This window comes from Schistocerca americana, chromosome X (assembly GCF_021461395.2).
Source record: "Schistocerca americana isolate TAMUIC-IGC-003095 chromosome X, iqSchAmer2.1, whole genome shotgun sequence".
NCBI lineage: Eukaryota > Metazoa > Arthropoda > Insecta > Orthoptera > Acrididae > Schistocerca > Schistocerca americana.
Window position 1 is genome coordinate 387,599,165 of NC_060130.1, and position 15,179 is coordinate 387,614,343.

The window sequence follows — 15,179 nt, forward strand, 5'->3', positions numbered from 1 at the left end:
ACTTCGCAAATGAAACAAATGTCCCCTTCAGATTCTGAATAACACAATCTCTCATGTGCATTTTCTTTGTTACATTATGCCTATGTGTGGAAAATTACTTTTGGCGAAATTATTGTACATTTTCATTGAACACAAAGGATTACTGTTAATATGTTACACTTCACTATTTCCATTTGCAATCCAATAATCACAATCAAAGCTGCGTGGCCATTCATCAGTTATTGTTGTTTTGCTTTTGACTTATAGAATATGTAATATCCTCAGACACATGATACTTTCCATCTCTCTTTGGCCTGAAGATGTCTCAGGGGCTAGACAGCTTGCCATGCTTTTTAACTTCTCTTTGATAGGACGTAACATGGCTGGGATGGGAAGACTTGCTATCTGTATGAGTTACAGAATCATTTTTAGAAAATTTGGCAACATTGGGAAGAGTTGCAGATCCTTATAAATGCTGTATGTTATAATGGGTCTACTGCCATCATCTATACAATGAGGCATAACTTCTATATTTTCTGCTTCAATTGCTATAGAATCAGTAACATCATTCATAACACAAAGGGCTCACGTTTTTTGATGTAATAGTTTTTTTCCATTTAATATTTTGCTTTATTCTTTGCACTTCTAGGTGCATAGGGCTGGTTTTTATCCGTAGGCCTGCTGCTCATGGTGGCTACCTTGATCTGCACAGAACCATAGAAGGGAAAATAAATTACAAAATAAAATGGAATTCTACTAGTTCATCGTATAGCATTAAAAATGAGAATTATAATTTACAACCATTTTGTACTGAAGCCAGTGCTGGTTGGCTCCATCAGGTGTAAGAGCCAATAAATTCTCACAAGGGAGGAATAAAGCAATGAAATCAACTTTCTGAAACTACCTGACTATGGAGTAAGGCTGAGTCCCAGGTTTCACAGCCTTCGGCAGTTCACCCTGGTGGGACCTCATTTGTGAAAAACGTACGAAAAACAATTTAGTGTGGTACAGCAGACCTAAAGAAATATTATTAATTGCATGGGTACTGCCACACTTTCACTTAACACAAGCAGTAACGTTACTGAACAATTTGAATGCACTGCCAGCAGGAGAGGACAATGGCCAGACCCAGTCAAACATGGATACAGTGACAGATGCACAGACATCTGCACTATTTTATTGTGAACTGACAATGTACTGTGTCAAAACTACCAGAAAATTAAATTTGTTGAAAAATTTCCTTGCAAAGAAAGCAGATATACCCAGTCACTAACAGGTACAAATATCAACAAAGTTCTCGACAGGAGAACAAAGCACTTTAAGTCAAGTCTCAATAATTTTTTAAAAATCAAAAAGCAAATATTTCAAAACTTAATTTGTTTGTTTATTTTCATTTATGTGTGTGTGTGTGTGTGTGTGGGGGGGGGGGGGGGGGGGGGGGGAACATTTTCGTCATCTTTAAGTTGCTGTGTGCATCAAATACAAGATACTAAGCTGGTGATTGTGGGTGAACTGTATAAGACAAACATGGGTCATCACGGTGTTTTATCTGCGTATTTTGAGACCTACATTGCAGTATTACATCATTTTGATGTGGCTGTTATGGTTTAGCCAGCATAGTGTAAAACTGTACACAGTCAGTAAAATTTTCTCAGAATTCATTTGTTTACATTGACGACTTGTTCACTTTGTTCCCTTTGTGACTAAATTATATACTAAATTGCAGATAGCAAAAAGATCTGTACAACAGTCTATGACAGCATATATTTATCTTGTGCAGTTCCACAGAACCACAATTTTTCAGTTTGGCAGTTACATGAGCCACCTCACATCTAACACAAGTGTCGCAAAATGTCAAAACCTTCAAATTTTACACATTCTCAAGATGTTTCACATCAAAAAGTGTCCAATGCACTAGGATCATAAACAGTTGGTCTTAGGTTCCTACTGGAATTCCACTAGTGTGCTAATTTGTTTTAACAATTGTAATGGAAATGATTGTGGTATTTATTTTTATCTGTATAATTTGGTTTTAAATATAATAATTTTTTATTTCCTTTTGTATCACTGCCCTCATCATCATTTTAATCATCATATGGATAATTTTTCTTCCTTTTATTCTTTTTTGTTTGAAATCTTTGGCTTATGTCATTACAATAACAGTGTTTTTATTACTCTACCATAATATTTAAAATTTTTAAAAATTACATCTACTGATGAAAATTTCTGTTTACAGTCTGTACAAATTTTTAGTACATAAGCTTCCGTGGAGTGATGGCTGCAGCAGGGAGGAAGTAGTTGCACCAGGGCTGATATCATATGTTCTGCGATGGTCATCTGCTATGTTAGAAATGTTATAGAAGTGCAAAGTTTGGTGAAAGCTCATTACAAAGATGCTCAAGTTCATACATGTGCAGTAACAAATATTAAACAAAATTGAAGAAATGTTTACAATTCAACTCCGCAATGACCAACAGCAGTGAAAAGTGACACCCCATCTATCGAATTCTTCCAACGTCTACCAAGCTGAACTACAGTGGCTAGACTCACTGAAAGTTTTATAGACTGTATATCTGCAATGCAATAGTCCTGAAACAATATGTACATTTTCTTGGGTGGTTACTGTCAAACAAACATTTAAAACACAATTCTTTTTGCACCACATGAAAAATGCTACCTTACTGCAACCACTTTTTTTTTTTTTATACGAATTCACTTCATCAAGTTTGAACAAAACAATAAACTTCCTACAATTACTGGAATGAGGCATTCAAAGAGCGGAAATTTGACATTTACAACCAAATTAAATGAAGAAAAATAAAGACCACAATCATTTTGATAAGGATTAAAAAAAACTGTTCTGCATATATTGAGCATATTACATTTAGCTTACGCACCTACAGTCTTAGCCATTATGCTAAAGAGCTAGTGGTTAAACTCTTGTTATTTCTAATGGTTTAGTGTCTCATGAGAAATTATTTTCACCACATTTACACAAAAGGGGTGAAACCTTGCACCCAGCCCTACACCTCTCTCCGAGTGGTTTCAAAAACTCAATCCCACCCCTGGTGTCTGAGTAGCAAAAAAGTCTTTTGTGTGTGACAGTAAATGAGTTATAATGCTAACATTTTTTCATCAGATCAAACACTGATAATTATACCTACATTGCTATATACATTGTATATAAAACAAAATTTTGTGTATATAAAAACAAAACAAATAAGCTTACCATATTCTTCAGTGCTGCTCATTTTCCTGTCAGCAAATTTTGCAGCACTCTCTTAATATCTTTTGCTGTTGTTGAACAGCAGTATTGCACCCTATTAACCCACAGTGATAGGCAAAGGACAACACAAAAGACACGCAAGAACTGTGAAACTTCAACATGTTATATAATAGTCGACCAACAAGAAAGCAGCTTCCACTCTAGACAGCTCATACCAAAAGTACTGTGTGAATAGTAAATACACTACAAAGGGAATTAACAGGTGTAATAGTACACTTCCAAAAATAAATGGTTTCCATTAATTACTGTCTTACTGGTAATCAACAGAATCCTATTCTAATTGACTGGGTTGACAAGTTCATACAACATTAGGGAATTTCCTTGCAAGTTTTGTGGTGTTGTCAACTTACGACAGATAATGTATGGTGTGCCCAGGGTTTACTTTTAGAAATGAGCTAGAATTGTTACTACTCATGGTAGGTTTGGACACCACCACCTTTCCACTGGATGGCACATAGAATACCATTCATACCTAACTTTATAGATTTTTTTTTGCACCCAGGGGGCTGCAGCATTTCCTAACTTTTGCTACGTAGCTAATTTGGCACTGGTGTTAAGCATATACAGAAAGCATTCATTCAATTTGGTGTACAAACAATGAGCAAAGCTGGCTCATGTGAGTTACTTGTGACAAAGATTATGGCTGCGTGACATCTGTGGGTGATATAATACAAACAGCTCATAGCATGCCGTATTAGTGGTTGACTAATAATTAATAATTACAAGTTACTCTACGTCCACATCTTGTTCAAGATTGTAAACCTAACAGTTGCCTTCTCTGTAAAGTACAGTAGATAAGTCATCTGTGACACACCTAAGAGCTGAGCACAATGCTTGGGAAGGTATGAGTATTTTAGAGCACACCAGCTCGAGCAGTATGAGTAATAACAATTGGTGAACTGGTTCCACACAAACGGCAAGATCTGTGTGTAGATACCAAATTCTGTTTATGTATCATACCAAGGACTAGTAAAATTTGTGTCAGTGAACTGAAGCTGTTTTCATTTTGAAGTTGTACCAACACACTACTATTGTACAAAGCGAACTTTCACTACTGGAACTGTTAAACATTATTTCTGAGTCACTATGTTCGGATTCCAGGGTGTCTCCTAAAAATATCAATGCCTCTCCCCCCCTTTTTTTTTTAAATCTTTTGGACTAAAATTAAGGTAACTCTGTCATCAATCCTAAATCTGGTTTGAACACTATAGTGCTTTACTTGGAAGTGGTATACACCTACCTCCTTCCAACCTTTGAACTGACTTATACAGCCACTTGTAGGGGAACATATAGTTTTAACATGAACTCTGAACTGCAATGCAACTCAGTATTTTTTATGTAAACAAACATTTCCAGAGGTGAAAGAAGCTATCCTAGGACTGACCAGGCATCAACCCCCAACCTTCAGACCTGTAGTCTGGTACTTAACCACTCAGCCAACAAGCTACACGGATCAAAAATTATTGGTTTCTTTATCAAAAAGGAGAAGATTTTAAGTTTGATTGTTGCCAGTATAGAAAAGAAAGTGCACCAGTCTACCACTGCATTTCAGTAACAGTAATACAACAACTGGGGAGAAACAACAATGGCTGAACGGTGCTTCCCATGAATTTCTGCTGCAATGAATATTCACTTCTGTCAGTAGGGATCAAAAGCTACGGCATGAAGCCTTAACCCTCTCAGATCCACTGTTGGACTATGGCTGACACATTTCCCTTCATGCAAAATAAATAAGAGTTGGTGAGAATGCAGTGAGTAGGAAAGCTGAATTGGAAAGGGTTAAGTGTACTGAGAATTTCTCAACCATCACATGTAAAGTGCAGCTAATGAGCAGTACTCCATCTCAGTGTTCAAGTTGCATGCAATTGTTTATTATGCCACAGCCACATGATACAAACATGTCACTGCACTGCTTGGGCTGTAGCTTTACAGTTGGCTGTTGAGCAGCCCAGTTTGCAGTAAACTGAATTTGTCTTGGAAACAGAATATTGAGCTTCTACAGTTCTCTCCCTATGAAATGACTTCATATTCCCCTCACCATTCCATAATACTCTGCATGGATTCAGAAGATCTCTACTACGAACATTGGAGGGGGCTGGTGGCTTCATTACTTGTTAGTCAGGGTAAGGGGACCAGTGAATGTGGATTTCAATGTTTGATCCAGATATTCAAGTGACACAGATGTCAGCACCAAAAAGGTAACACTGTCAATGATGGATTGCTTTATAGGGAACAAGTATAGCTCAGCTGCTCACCCACATGCACTATAGACAGTGTGGTGAGTCTACATCTGCAACCCTCTAGACAGTCTAGACTGTATTTATTATGTTGTTACTCTGTCCCAGGTGAAAGAATTATCAGAACAGTTGACCGAGAATATTCAGGGAATGGTTTCAGATCCAAGGGGATGGCCTATTACTTATGAAATTGTACCTTTCCAAACAATGTTAAGAAACAGAATTCCTGATCTGTGCTTACCTTCAGAAGGCAAAATTCCAGTGCTGCTGAAAGACGTATGTAAAAGTAATAGTTCCTTCCTTAGGTAGTAAAGAGGGATAGCTTAGTGGGGGAAAAAAGGGGGAAGGGGGGGGGGGGGGCAGCAGGTCTCTCAAACCCCAGATTGAGAGGGACCCACCTGCTGTGAGTATGAGAGGAGGCAAAAATGGAAGGAGGTACAGCATCAGAGAGAGTAGGAAGTTATACATTGCATTGGTAAGCACTGTGCCAGCATCAGTCACGTGAACCCCCCCCCCCCCCCCCCCCCCCCCCATCACACACACACACACACACACACACACACACACACACACAGACAGAGAGAAGTGGGGGGGGGGGGGGGGAGATCAAATGTTGAACAACTGGGTACTGAATGTTCACAAGGAAGACAGTTCTTTTATGCCCACCTAAATGTATGAACGGACAACTGGCATTGCCAGACTTTTTTGTTTTTATGTAGAAACTATCCAATAACTGGGTTGATCGGTGAGCAACAGACAAGCATTGCAGGGAATTAGTACACAGGAGAATGAGCAAATGGATCAGGGAATGGACTGGAGTGTAAGGTACAGTTAAAAAAGTAACTAAGCTAAAATAGAGGTGGGCAAGACAATAGCCAGATGGATGGATTGTAAATGAACCAAGATTGTTCTTTGGTGACTTTGTTGAAAGTATGTCACTGACAAACCACCCCCAAAAATTAACAAAACTTTCCATCATAAAACAAAATAAATCATTCTTTGCTTTAATGTACATCTACATCTATACTCTACAAACCATGGTGAAGTGCGTGGCAGAGGGTACATCCAACTGTACCAGGTATTGGGGGTTTTTACTCTTGCGATTTTGTCTTCACTCATCAACCTACGGTGCTCAGAGGTTTATGTGAAGTGTTGCCCTTTCCTCATAAGCTAGCCACTTCAAATATGAGCCAAAGCAGCAATACAGGATCTTGTTAGAGACAAATTTTCAGTTTCAGAATGAAGCTTATATTACTACGGATAAGAATCTGAAACATGTCACTGAGCACTATTAGGAAAACGGATACGATTCTTTTTAGGCTGTTATTGTTTTAAGTGTGATTTACAAGTAAAGGGTTCTTTAATATCATCCAGAAAGTCAATAAGAGTGTATGATGAAAGGTGAGCAATACCCAGAGAGAGAGAGACTACAGGAGAGACACGTCACATAAAGGCTTACCCATAAAATTATTAGTGTACGCAAGGGCAAGGTGAAATGTTCTCAGCATAGTACAACTATATCAACAGATTTTCATTTCTACTATGCTTTTTCATGTTGTACAACAAAGTTACATTAAGTGTCAATTTGTTTATGCGGTTTTTTAAAGCTGTCATGTTGTGTTTCCCTCAAATTGAAAAAAATGAAATGCCATACTTTCATGAAAGTTCTTTTTTGTATGATTTATCGCCAACAGATTCATACTTGTCTAGTGAAGGCTTCTGAGTATTATCTCTTACCATAAATGATAAAACAGTTATGCAGCAGATTCCACAAGGCTGTACTTCTCACTCTCCCTCATTTCTATCACTGAATTTAGCTATACTTTCAGTATTTTGCTTAGTAGATACCAGTTTCCCCACAAAATTGTGTGCTGTCATACCCCTAGACATAGTGACTTTAGATACAGTAGATTTGTTATAACAACAACATATGCACTGACAACACCATATAGTTAACAGGTATATTGGTGTCTCAAAAATGTTACAGTACAAGGGGAAAATTACAATATGAATAAGTCTCACACACACGACCATTGTCTCTCACTGCCAAGTCCAGCCTCGGTGGCCAGAGATTGTAGTCACATGTATGAGAGTTGTGCTTGTATGAATTTGTGTCTGTTTTGCCTACTTTAGAAGAAGGCCTTTTGGCCAAAAGCTACTTGTTTAGCAGTCTTTTTGTTGTGCCTGTCTGTGCCTCAACATCTCCATAATATGTCATAAAACTTACAGCAGAACACATACTAACATACAGTAAGTTTCAATGCAAGTTATGAGGTGAAAGTGATTAGAATGAGTAAATTCATTTCACAACTGGATCAGTTAACAAAATAAAATCACTGGCCATTCTCATACATATACTAGAAAACAGAGTGAGAAGGGTGTTAGTTCGACGTTCTCAACACTTCACTAGGCATCACAATCCAGGGCATGTCTATTGTTACGCTGTATCCTACACAGTACGCTGAAATTTCATCCAAACAATTTACAATAATACAACAGCTGCTTATTAGTTTTCACCACTTCTAGATTTTCACTTCAGGGACTGAGTTACACTTAACCACTGCTAAGTAACAACATGACTGTTTATGTTAATTTATCAACATCTGTTTCCTTTTGTCTGACGGACACCTATGTTTTTGTTCTCAGTATTTATCTACTGAATTTTTGTGGCAGAAATACTTCTCCGATGACGTGTGGAATCCAGTGTGCAAGTTAGATTTTTGCAACAGTGAAATCCTTTATCTTATAGAGACCTATTTCTCTTATTAACCTTTGGGATACAGGCACAGATGATATAAATAAAGAATATAAAAGTTTCCTAGCAATAAGTATTTGCTCTTATCACAAAGGAACCTTGCATGAAAGGTAACACAAAATGGCCACAGAAAAAAAGTACACACTTGTTTAACATGTAATTAAAATATTTAATTATCAGTTTTCACAATAAGCAGCGTTTCATTGTAGAATATCTTCAGTTCCACAACTGATTACCTTTTCTTTTTTTGAAGATATAGGTCAGTAAAGTCTACATTTTGATGGTCAATGGAAAGATGATTTATAAGTCCATTTTATATGAGAATTCTTTATGGTCTCCAGTTAATCACATTTGTAAAAGGGTTTCCTTTGTCAAAGACACAGAATCTTACCGACCCCAACCACCTCCCCCACGACCACCACCGCCACGACCACCACTTCCACCCCAACCACCCCCTCCACGTCCACCACCTCCACCCCATCCACCCCCTCCACGTCCACCACCTCCACCCCAACCACGACCACCACCACCTCCACCTCCACGACCTCCACCACGTCCTCCAAAACCACCACGACCTCCAAAACCACCGCGTCCACTTCCTCTTCCACCTCGGCCTCCTCTGCTGCCACCTCTACCTCCCCTAGGATTAGGAGCACCTGGAGGTTGTGGCAGGAACCTTCGCAAAGGAAGCAGCTTTGCTGGGTCAATGTAGAACTGTAGACAAACACAGAAAACAAAATTTTATGCAAAGTCCAATACTTTTCACTGGAGAAGTGAAAAATAATGCCCATTATTTTCAACGGAAGTTGCATCCACTGCAATACTTTGACAAAACCGAATGAAAGATTCAAGAGACAAGATGACAAAATATTTACATTAAGGATAAACAATTTTGCAAAGCAATTTACTGGAATTATTAACTTAATGTGGAGAGTAGTTTTGAATGGAAAGATATTCTCCATATTATGCAGGATTTTTATTATTTAATAAATAGAAATCTGTGAAACTCTTGAAGCTTGCAGAATGACCTGACTGCTTCAGCAATTTCTATCTTATGGTAGGTACAAGAGCATCAAAGAGATATCTGTCAAGAGGCGAGACTAATACGTGGTTCCTGAAGAGGAGCAGTAGCATTTTCAGTACCTTCAGAGGCAACAGACTGGATGATTGACTGAACTGGCCTTTTAACATTGGCCGACATGGCTGTGCTTTTTGATGCTGCAATTGGCTGAAAGCAAAGGGAAACTAGAGCCGCTGAATGTATTGAGGACCTACAGCTCTACTGTATAGCTTAATGATAACATCCTCTTGATTAATATATTTTGAAGGTAAAATAGTCCCCCATTCACACCTCCAAGCAGGTCTAATCAATTGGACGTCATCAAGAGAAACAAAGCTCGCATTCTACTGAATGGAACATGGAATGTTATTTCCTTAGTTGTGTAGGTAGGTTAGAGAACTTCAAAAGAGAAATACACGTTAGATATTGTGAGATCCAGTAAGTGTGATGACAGGAAGAATAGACTTCTGGTCAGATGCATACAGAGTTTTCAGTACAAAAACTTCGTAGCTTTGAGAGATGTGGTGAATGCCACAGAGGATCAAATAAGCAAAACTTACAAGGTCCAGTTGAAATCCTTGCATAACACACATGTAATCGAATTTAGGTGACAGAAGAAGAAAATACAAAAATGCAGCAAATGAAGGACTTTTTAGCATCTAAGGGGACACAAGGGAAGCAGGAGTTGGAAAGGGTTGTAGTCTATCTCCAATGTTATTTAATCTACACAATGAGCAAGAAGTACAGAAAATCAAAGAGAAACTCGGAAAGAAAATTAACATTTAAGAAGAAAAAATTAAAACTTTTTTGTTTATAAATGAAATTGTAGCTCTGTCACAGACAGCAAATTACTTGGAAGATCAACTAAGTGTAATGAAGTTTCTTGAAAAGATGTTATACACTGAGATGACGAAAGTCCCAGAATACCTATTAATATCGTGTCGGACCACCTCCTGCCTGGTGTAGTGCAGCAACTCGGCATGGACTCAACAAGTTGTTTGAAGCCACCAGGAGAAATATTGAGCCATGCTGCCTCTATAGCCTTCCATAATAGCAAAATTATTGCCTGTGCAGGATTTTTTGCATGAACTGACCTCTCGACTATTTCCTATAAATGTTCAATGAGATTCATGAGGAGTAACCTGGGTGATCAAATCATTCACTTGAATAATCCAGAATGTTCTTGAAACTAATCATGAACAATTGTGGCCCACTGACATGGCACACTGTCATCCATAAAAATTCCATCGTTGTTTGCTGTAAGTGGTCTACAAGTAGCTGAACATAATCATTTCCACTCAATGATCGATTCAGTTGGACCTGAAGACTCAGTGCATTCCACATTAACACAGCCCGAACCATTTTGGAATCACCACCAGCTTGTACAGTGACTTGTTGACAAAATGGGTCTATGGCTTCATGGGATCTGTGCCACACACTAACCCTACCATCAGCTCTTACCAATTGAAATCAGGACGCATCCAATCACATCATGGTTTTCTGGTCATCTAAGGTCCAACCGATATGGTCATGAACCTAGGAGAGGCACTGCAGGCGATATCGCGCTGTTACCAAAGGCATTCGCATCAGGGGTCTGCTGTCACAACCCATTAGTGTCAAATTTCGCTACAATGTACTAATGGTTATGTGGCGATTTCCAAAATGGAGTGTTCCATGCATCTAGCTCCAACTACCATTCTGCATTCGGCGTCTGTTAATTCCCCTTGTGCAGTCATAATCACATTGAAAACCTCAAAAAATTTACTCACTGAAAGCAGTAAATGAGTTTTGCTATTTTGGCAGCAAAAGACTGAAAATGGTCACAAAGTAGAGAGGATATAAAATGCTGACTGGCAGTATGAAGAAAAGCATTTATGAAAGTGAAATGTGCTACCATCAAATGCAAGGTACTTCGGAAATTCTGAGTGACCAACAAATTGTCGATTTGTTAATGGAGGGAACTCTATGAGGTAAAAATTGTAGATGGAGACCCAACATTACACTGCAGAAAGCAGGTTAAATGGATGTAGGTTGTGAAAGTTATGCAGAGATAAAGACAGATGCTTATGCAGGATAGGATAGCATGGATAGTTGAATAAAACCAGTCTTCAGACTGGAGATTGCAACAAAAACAGATGGAAATCAGAAACTATTACATAGTCGTTTTACCATAGGCCGCATTGTTCCAAGAAATAGGTACTCCTTGCAACCATTTGCTCTTCAGTCCTTTGCCTGGATTGTCTGAACTTTCTGACACTTCATATGCTGCTGCCAGATTTTGATTTCCAGGCAAAGCACTGTTTACAGTATTCATATATGATACAACACTTATTTCTGCTACAATTACCTTTCTGCATTTGTTAACTCTCAAACAGCTTCTCAGTGAAAATCAAGAAGCGCAATTTGTGATGGAATCCCAGTGTTCTCAGTAATAATTGACTAGTACCCAAACACGGTTCATCTCCACTAAGCACCTATATAGCTGAAATGCACATGTGAGTATAGACTCTCGTGGTCTGTACAAGTGAATGCGGCAACAGCACTGTGTGTTCACATACTGAATTATAAGTAGTGGGTCATTATTATGAATGTGATACTTATCACTTTACCATAAATTGTAAAACAATTTCTAAAAATTTGCCTCTTATGGTTTCTCTTAAACCTTATCAACCATTTAGCTGTTCTCACAGACTTAAATATCAAGTGGTGAGGTACCCACATAAGAAAATGTGAAAGTGAAGTGCTTACTGAAATAATTATAGCCGTGAATACACACTTTGATTGTATATTGCATAAATTATGATATCAAAGTTCTGAGTGAGTTGCTACTGTAATTTTTAAATTAACTGTGTGACACAAGTAAATCTCAAATTTTCATATGTATCCTTTTCATAGACTGTATTTTTCTGAATTGCAATTTCTTGGACACTATCTTACAGCAATTTACTGTTTATTGCAGCAAGCAAATTAATAACAATACATTGAAATATTTTGGATTTTTATGAAATTTAAACAATTTATTGCTATTACATTAAAGCATTGTATATATTTTATTGTTATTATTATTAAAACTGTACACATGTGTCACATGTTAGAAGTGGGTTGGGGAGGTGGTGACAGGTTATATAAGGGACAATAAATAGTTTCCATTCAAATCTGAGTCCAGAATCAGTATGCCAATAAGCCAAAATCACCGAGAGCATTAAGGCGATCATCGCATCGAAAAACAAGGTTGAAGATACACGTATGGTAAAACAATGTGTCCGACTGTGTGAAGAAGTCCATAACTGCTTGCTGCACATCCTCAACTGACAGGAACTGTCGACCTTTCAACACCTTTTTTAAAGAACTGAATACATGATAATTGCATGGGGAGAAATGAGAACTATAAGGCGCGTGCTCATGTTGTCACCCAGGTAGTGTAACTTCTGTATTACAACATCTACAATATGGGGACGTGTGTAATCATGAAGCAGCCGAACCCCACCCACAACAGTGGTTTAAAACATACATGGTGCCTCATACACATTCGTCATCCTCCGATGGATGTCTATCAGTTTTTGTCCTTTGGCAGCCAAGAAAAGACTAACAGCACGTTCATCCTGCTTTAACACTTTGGTAGTAACGTTCCCACAGTTCACGATTCCATATTTACTGCTTGCAAGTTGGAAAGACATGAACACCACACTACTCCCTTGCCTACATGTTGGAGCTTATATACCCGCATTGGAGTTGCACTATGTTCTTATATGCTGCAGCAATACTCTCAAATGAAAACTTTTTATTGCCCTTACATGTGTAGTCAACTCTGTTTGAGAACATTGTGCAAAAGCTTAGCAATGTTTTGGTCCCTGATTGCATGCCTATCAACCAGCCAGTGTGTCAACTACACAATGAGTTGTAACTTTTACTTCAGTCATTAATTACATTTTGAATATTGTTTGTCAGGAACTTGTTCCTCATTGACCCCCAGTCTCATCAAACTGATTGGAAGGAAATTTTTCAGAAACATATCCCAGTCCCAAGCCAAGAAAGGTTGAAGCTCTATTTCACAATGTGGAGGATTCATACAATACTGAACTATCACAGTCAGAGATCATGTATAATTATGTACTCCTAATCATGTGCAAAGTTTATTTTGGTTTCAAAATTGTCACATGACCATTCCTGTCTTGATTTAAACTGTAGTAGATAACCAGACGCTGTTTAGTTAATGACTAATCCAAGTGAAAATGTTACATATTCAGGTTAGGAACCAAATTATACAGCAAACCAATGTTCTCCAGAGAAACGACTCGTGGCTTATGGCTACTGTTTAGTGGCATAATTGCAATAAAATCTGTAATGATATTCCACTCTCCTGCAATGGGGGTACGCTTAGTTAAGGTAAACACAGATTTGTGACACTGAGGGTAGCTGGGAGACAACTGAATCATGCACAGAATTAACTCATAAAATTCACCTGGATCTCTATTTAGTAAGCTCTGGATTCTTACATTGACATCCCAGTACATACACTAGCTTATGATAACTGCAGTTGACAACATGAATCTGTTTGAGAAACAGCAGAATAACATGAATCTGTTTATGAGAGACAATAGCATCTATCCAGGGTATACAAAAATAAAGGAAATGCTTATTATAGTCTGATAGCTGACATTCCACACATTGTAGCTGGTTTCCTCCTATCAGAGCACTCAACATCGCGCCCGAACCATTCGCTGTTGCCAAATTGCCACAATTAGTCAGTTCACTTCCAATTTCTTGTACATCTTTCTTTCTTGACGCGTCTGGATTCCAAATCCTGGGTCTGGCCCTATTATTTCGTATTTCATCACACAAGATTATCCCCTCCACACACACAGATGCTGATGTTTCATACACAACAGTAACAAACCACTACTTAATTCTTCTGCATAAGACATGATCCACCGTCACATATACAGTAATTATAATCACAGAGAGAAACTACATTTTACAGGCTTCACAGCACATAGTATGAAGCCAAATTTTTGAAGGCTGGAATTAATCATTGTGACTGGCACCATAATCACAAATGCAACAACCTCCCACAGTGTAATGGCGTAGTGCAGTGGTTAGCGATAAAGCTGACATGTGGAAGGTCATACATTTGAATCTCATTAAATGCAAAGAATTTCTTTTACTTCTGTAAATCTAATCAGTACACACTATTATTTTTATTCAATTAATTGTAATTTTTTTTATTAGCAATACTCTGCCATATTATTTTCATCACCGTATTGACCATTCTATTTGTTCTGACTTTCTTCCTATCATTCATTTTTTGTGTGGAATCTGGTTGTGTCACCTATAATCTGCAACCAAGAGACAACCAGGACTGCTCATCAGTTGGTAACACAGCAGCCTGTGTAGCCAGTAACAGTGAGAAATTACAGTTTGCTTTTAGTGCTGCAACTGAAATATTTCTATCTTGAGTTAGCTCATACAGGTTAACCCTTAACGTCATAAACAAAGTGATCGTGACTTTAGTTCTGCCGCAAAATGTTGATCACCGTTTTTCGGATACATTGCACATCATGAGGTTGTGGTTAGGTTAGCACACAAGTTTAAATTCAAGGCTACAAAATGCATGGCTGGCTCCAGTTCAGTCATTGGTCCCTTAAAATCAGCTGTTGAAAGTGTGCAGCAGCCTGTTATGTGCATTTTCAGTAAGTACTTACAAGAATTGAATTTAGTTAATGAGAAAACTACATTTTAAAACCTGGCTGAAGGAATTCATCCTGGTAAACTCCTATTCACTGTGGGAATGCTTTAAAAATATGCCATCTCATTACAGGAATGAAATTCCTTTAAATTAATAGAATATTAGACAACACTGCA

General features: G+C 38.1%; 1 protein-coding gene across 2 annotated transcripts in view; it reads right to left on the reverse strand.

Moving 5' to 3' along the window:
• Window positions 1-8,417: 8,417 nt before the first annotated feature.
• LOC124555540 (probable H/ACA ribonucleoprotein complex subunit 1) overlaps window positions 8,418-15,179 on the reverse strand; it is a 71,182-nt gene continuing 64,420 nt past the window's right edge. For both annotated transcript variants that reach the window (XM_047129496.1, XM_047129495.1), the window contains exon 5: window positions 8,418-8,971. In XM_047129496.1, the coding sequence (XP_046985452.1) occupies window positions 8,645-8,971 (327 nt within the window). In that variant the 3' untranslated portion in view covers window positions 8,418-8,644. The remainder of the gene's footprint in view (window positions 8,972-15,179) is intronic.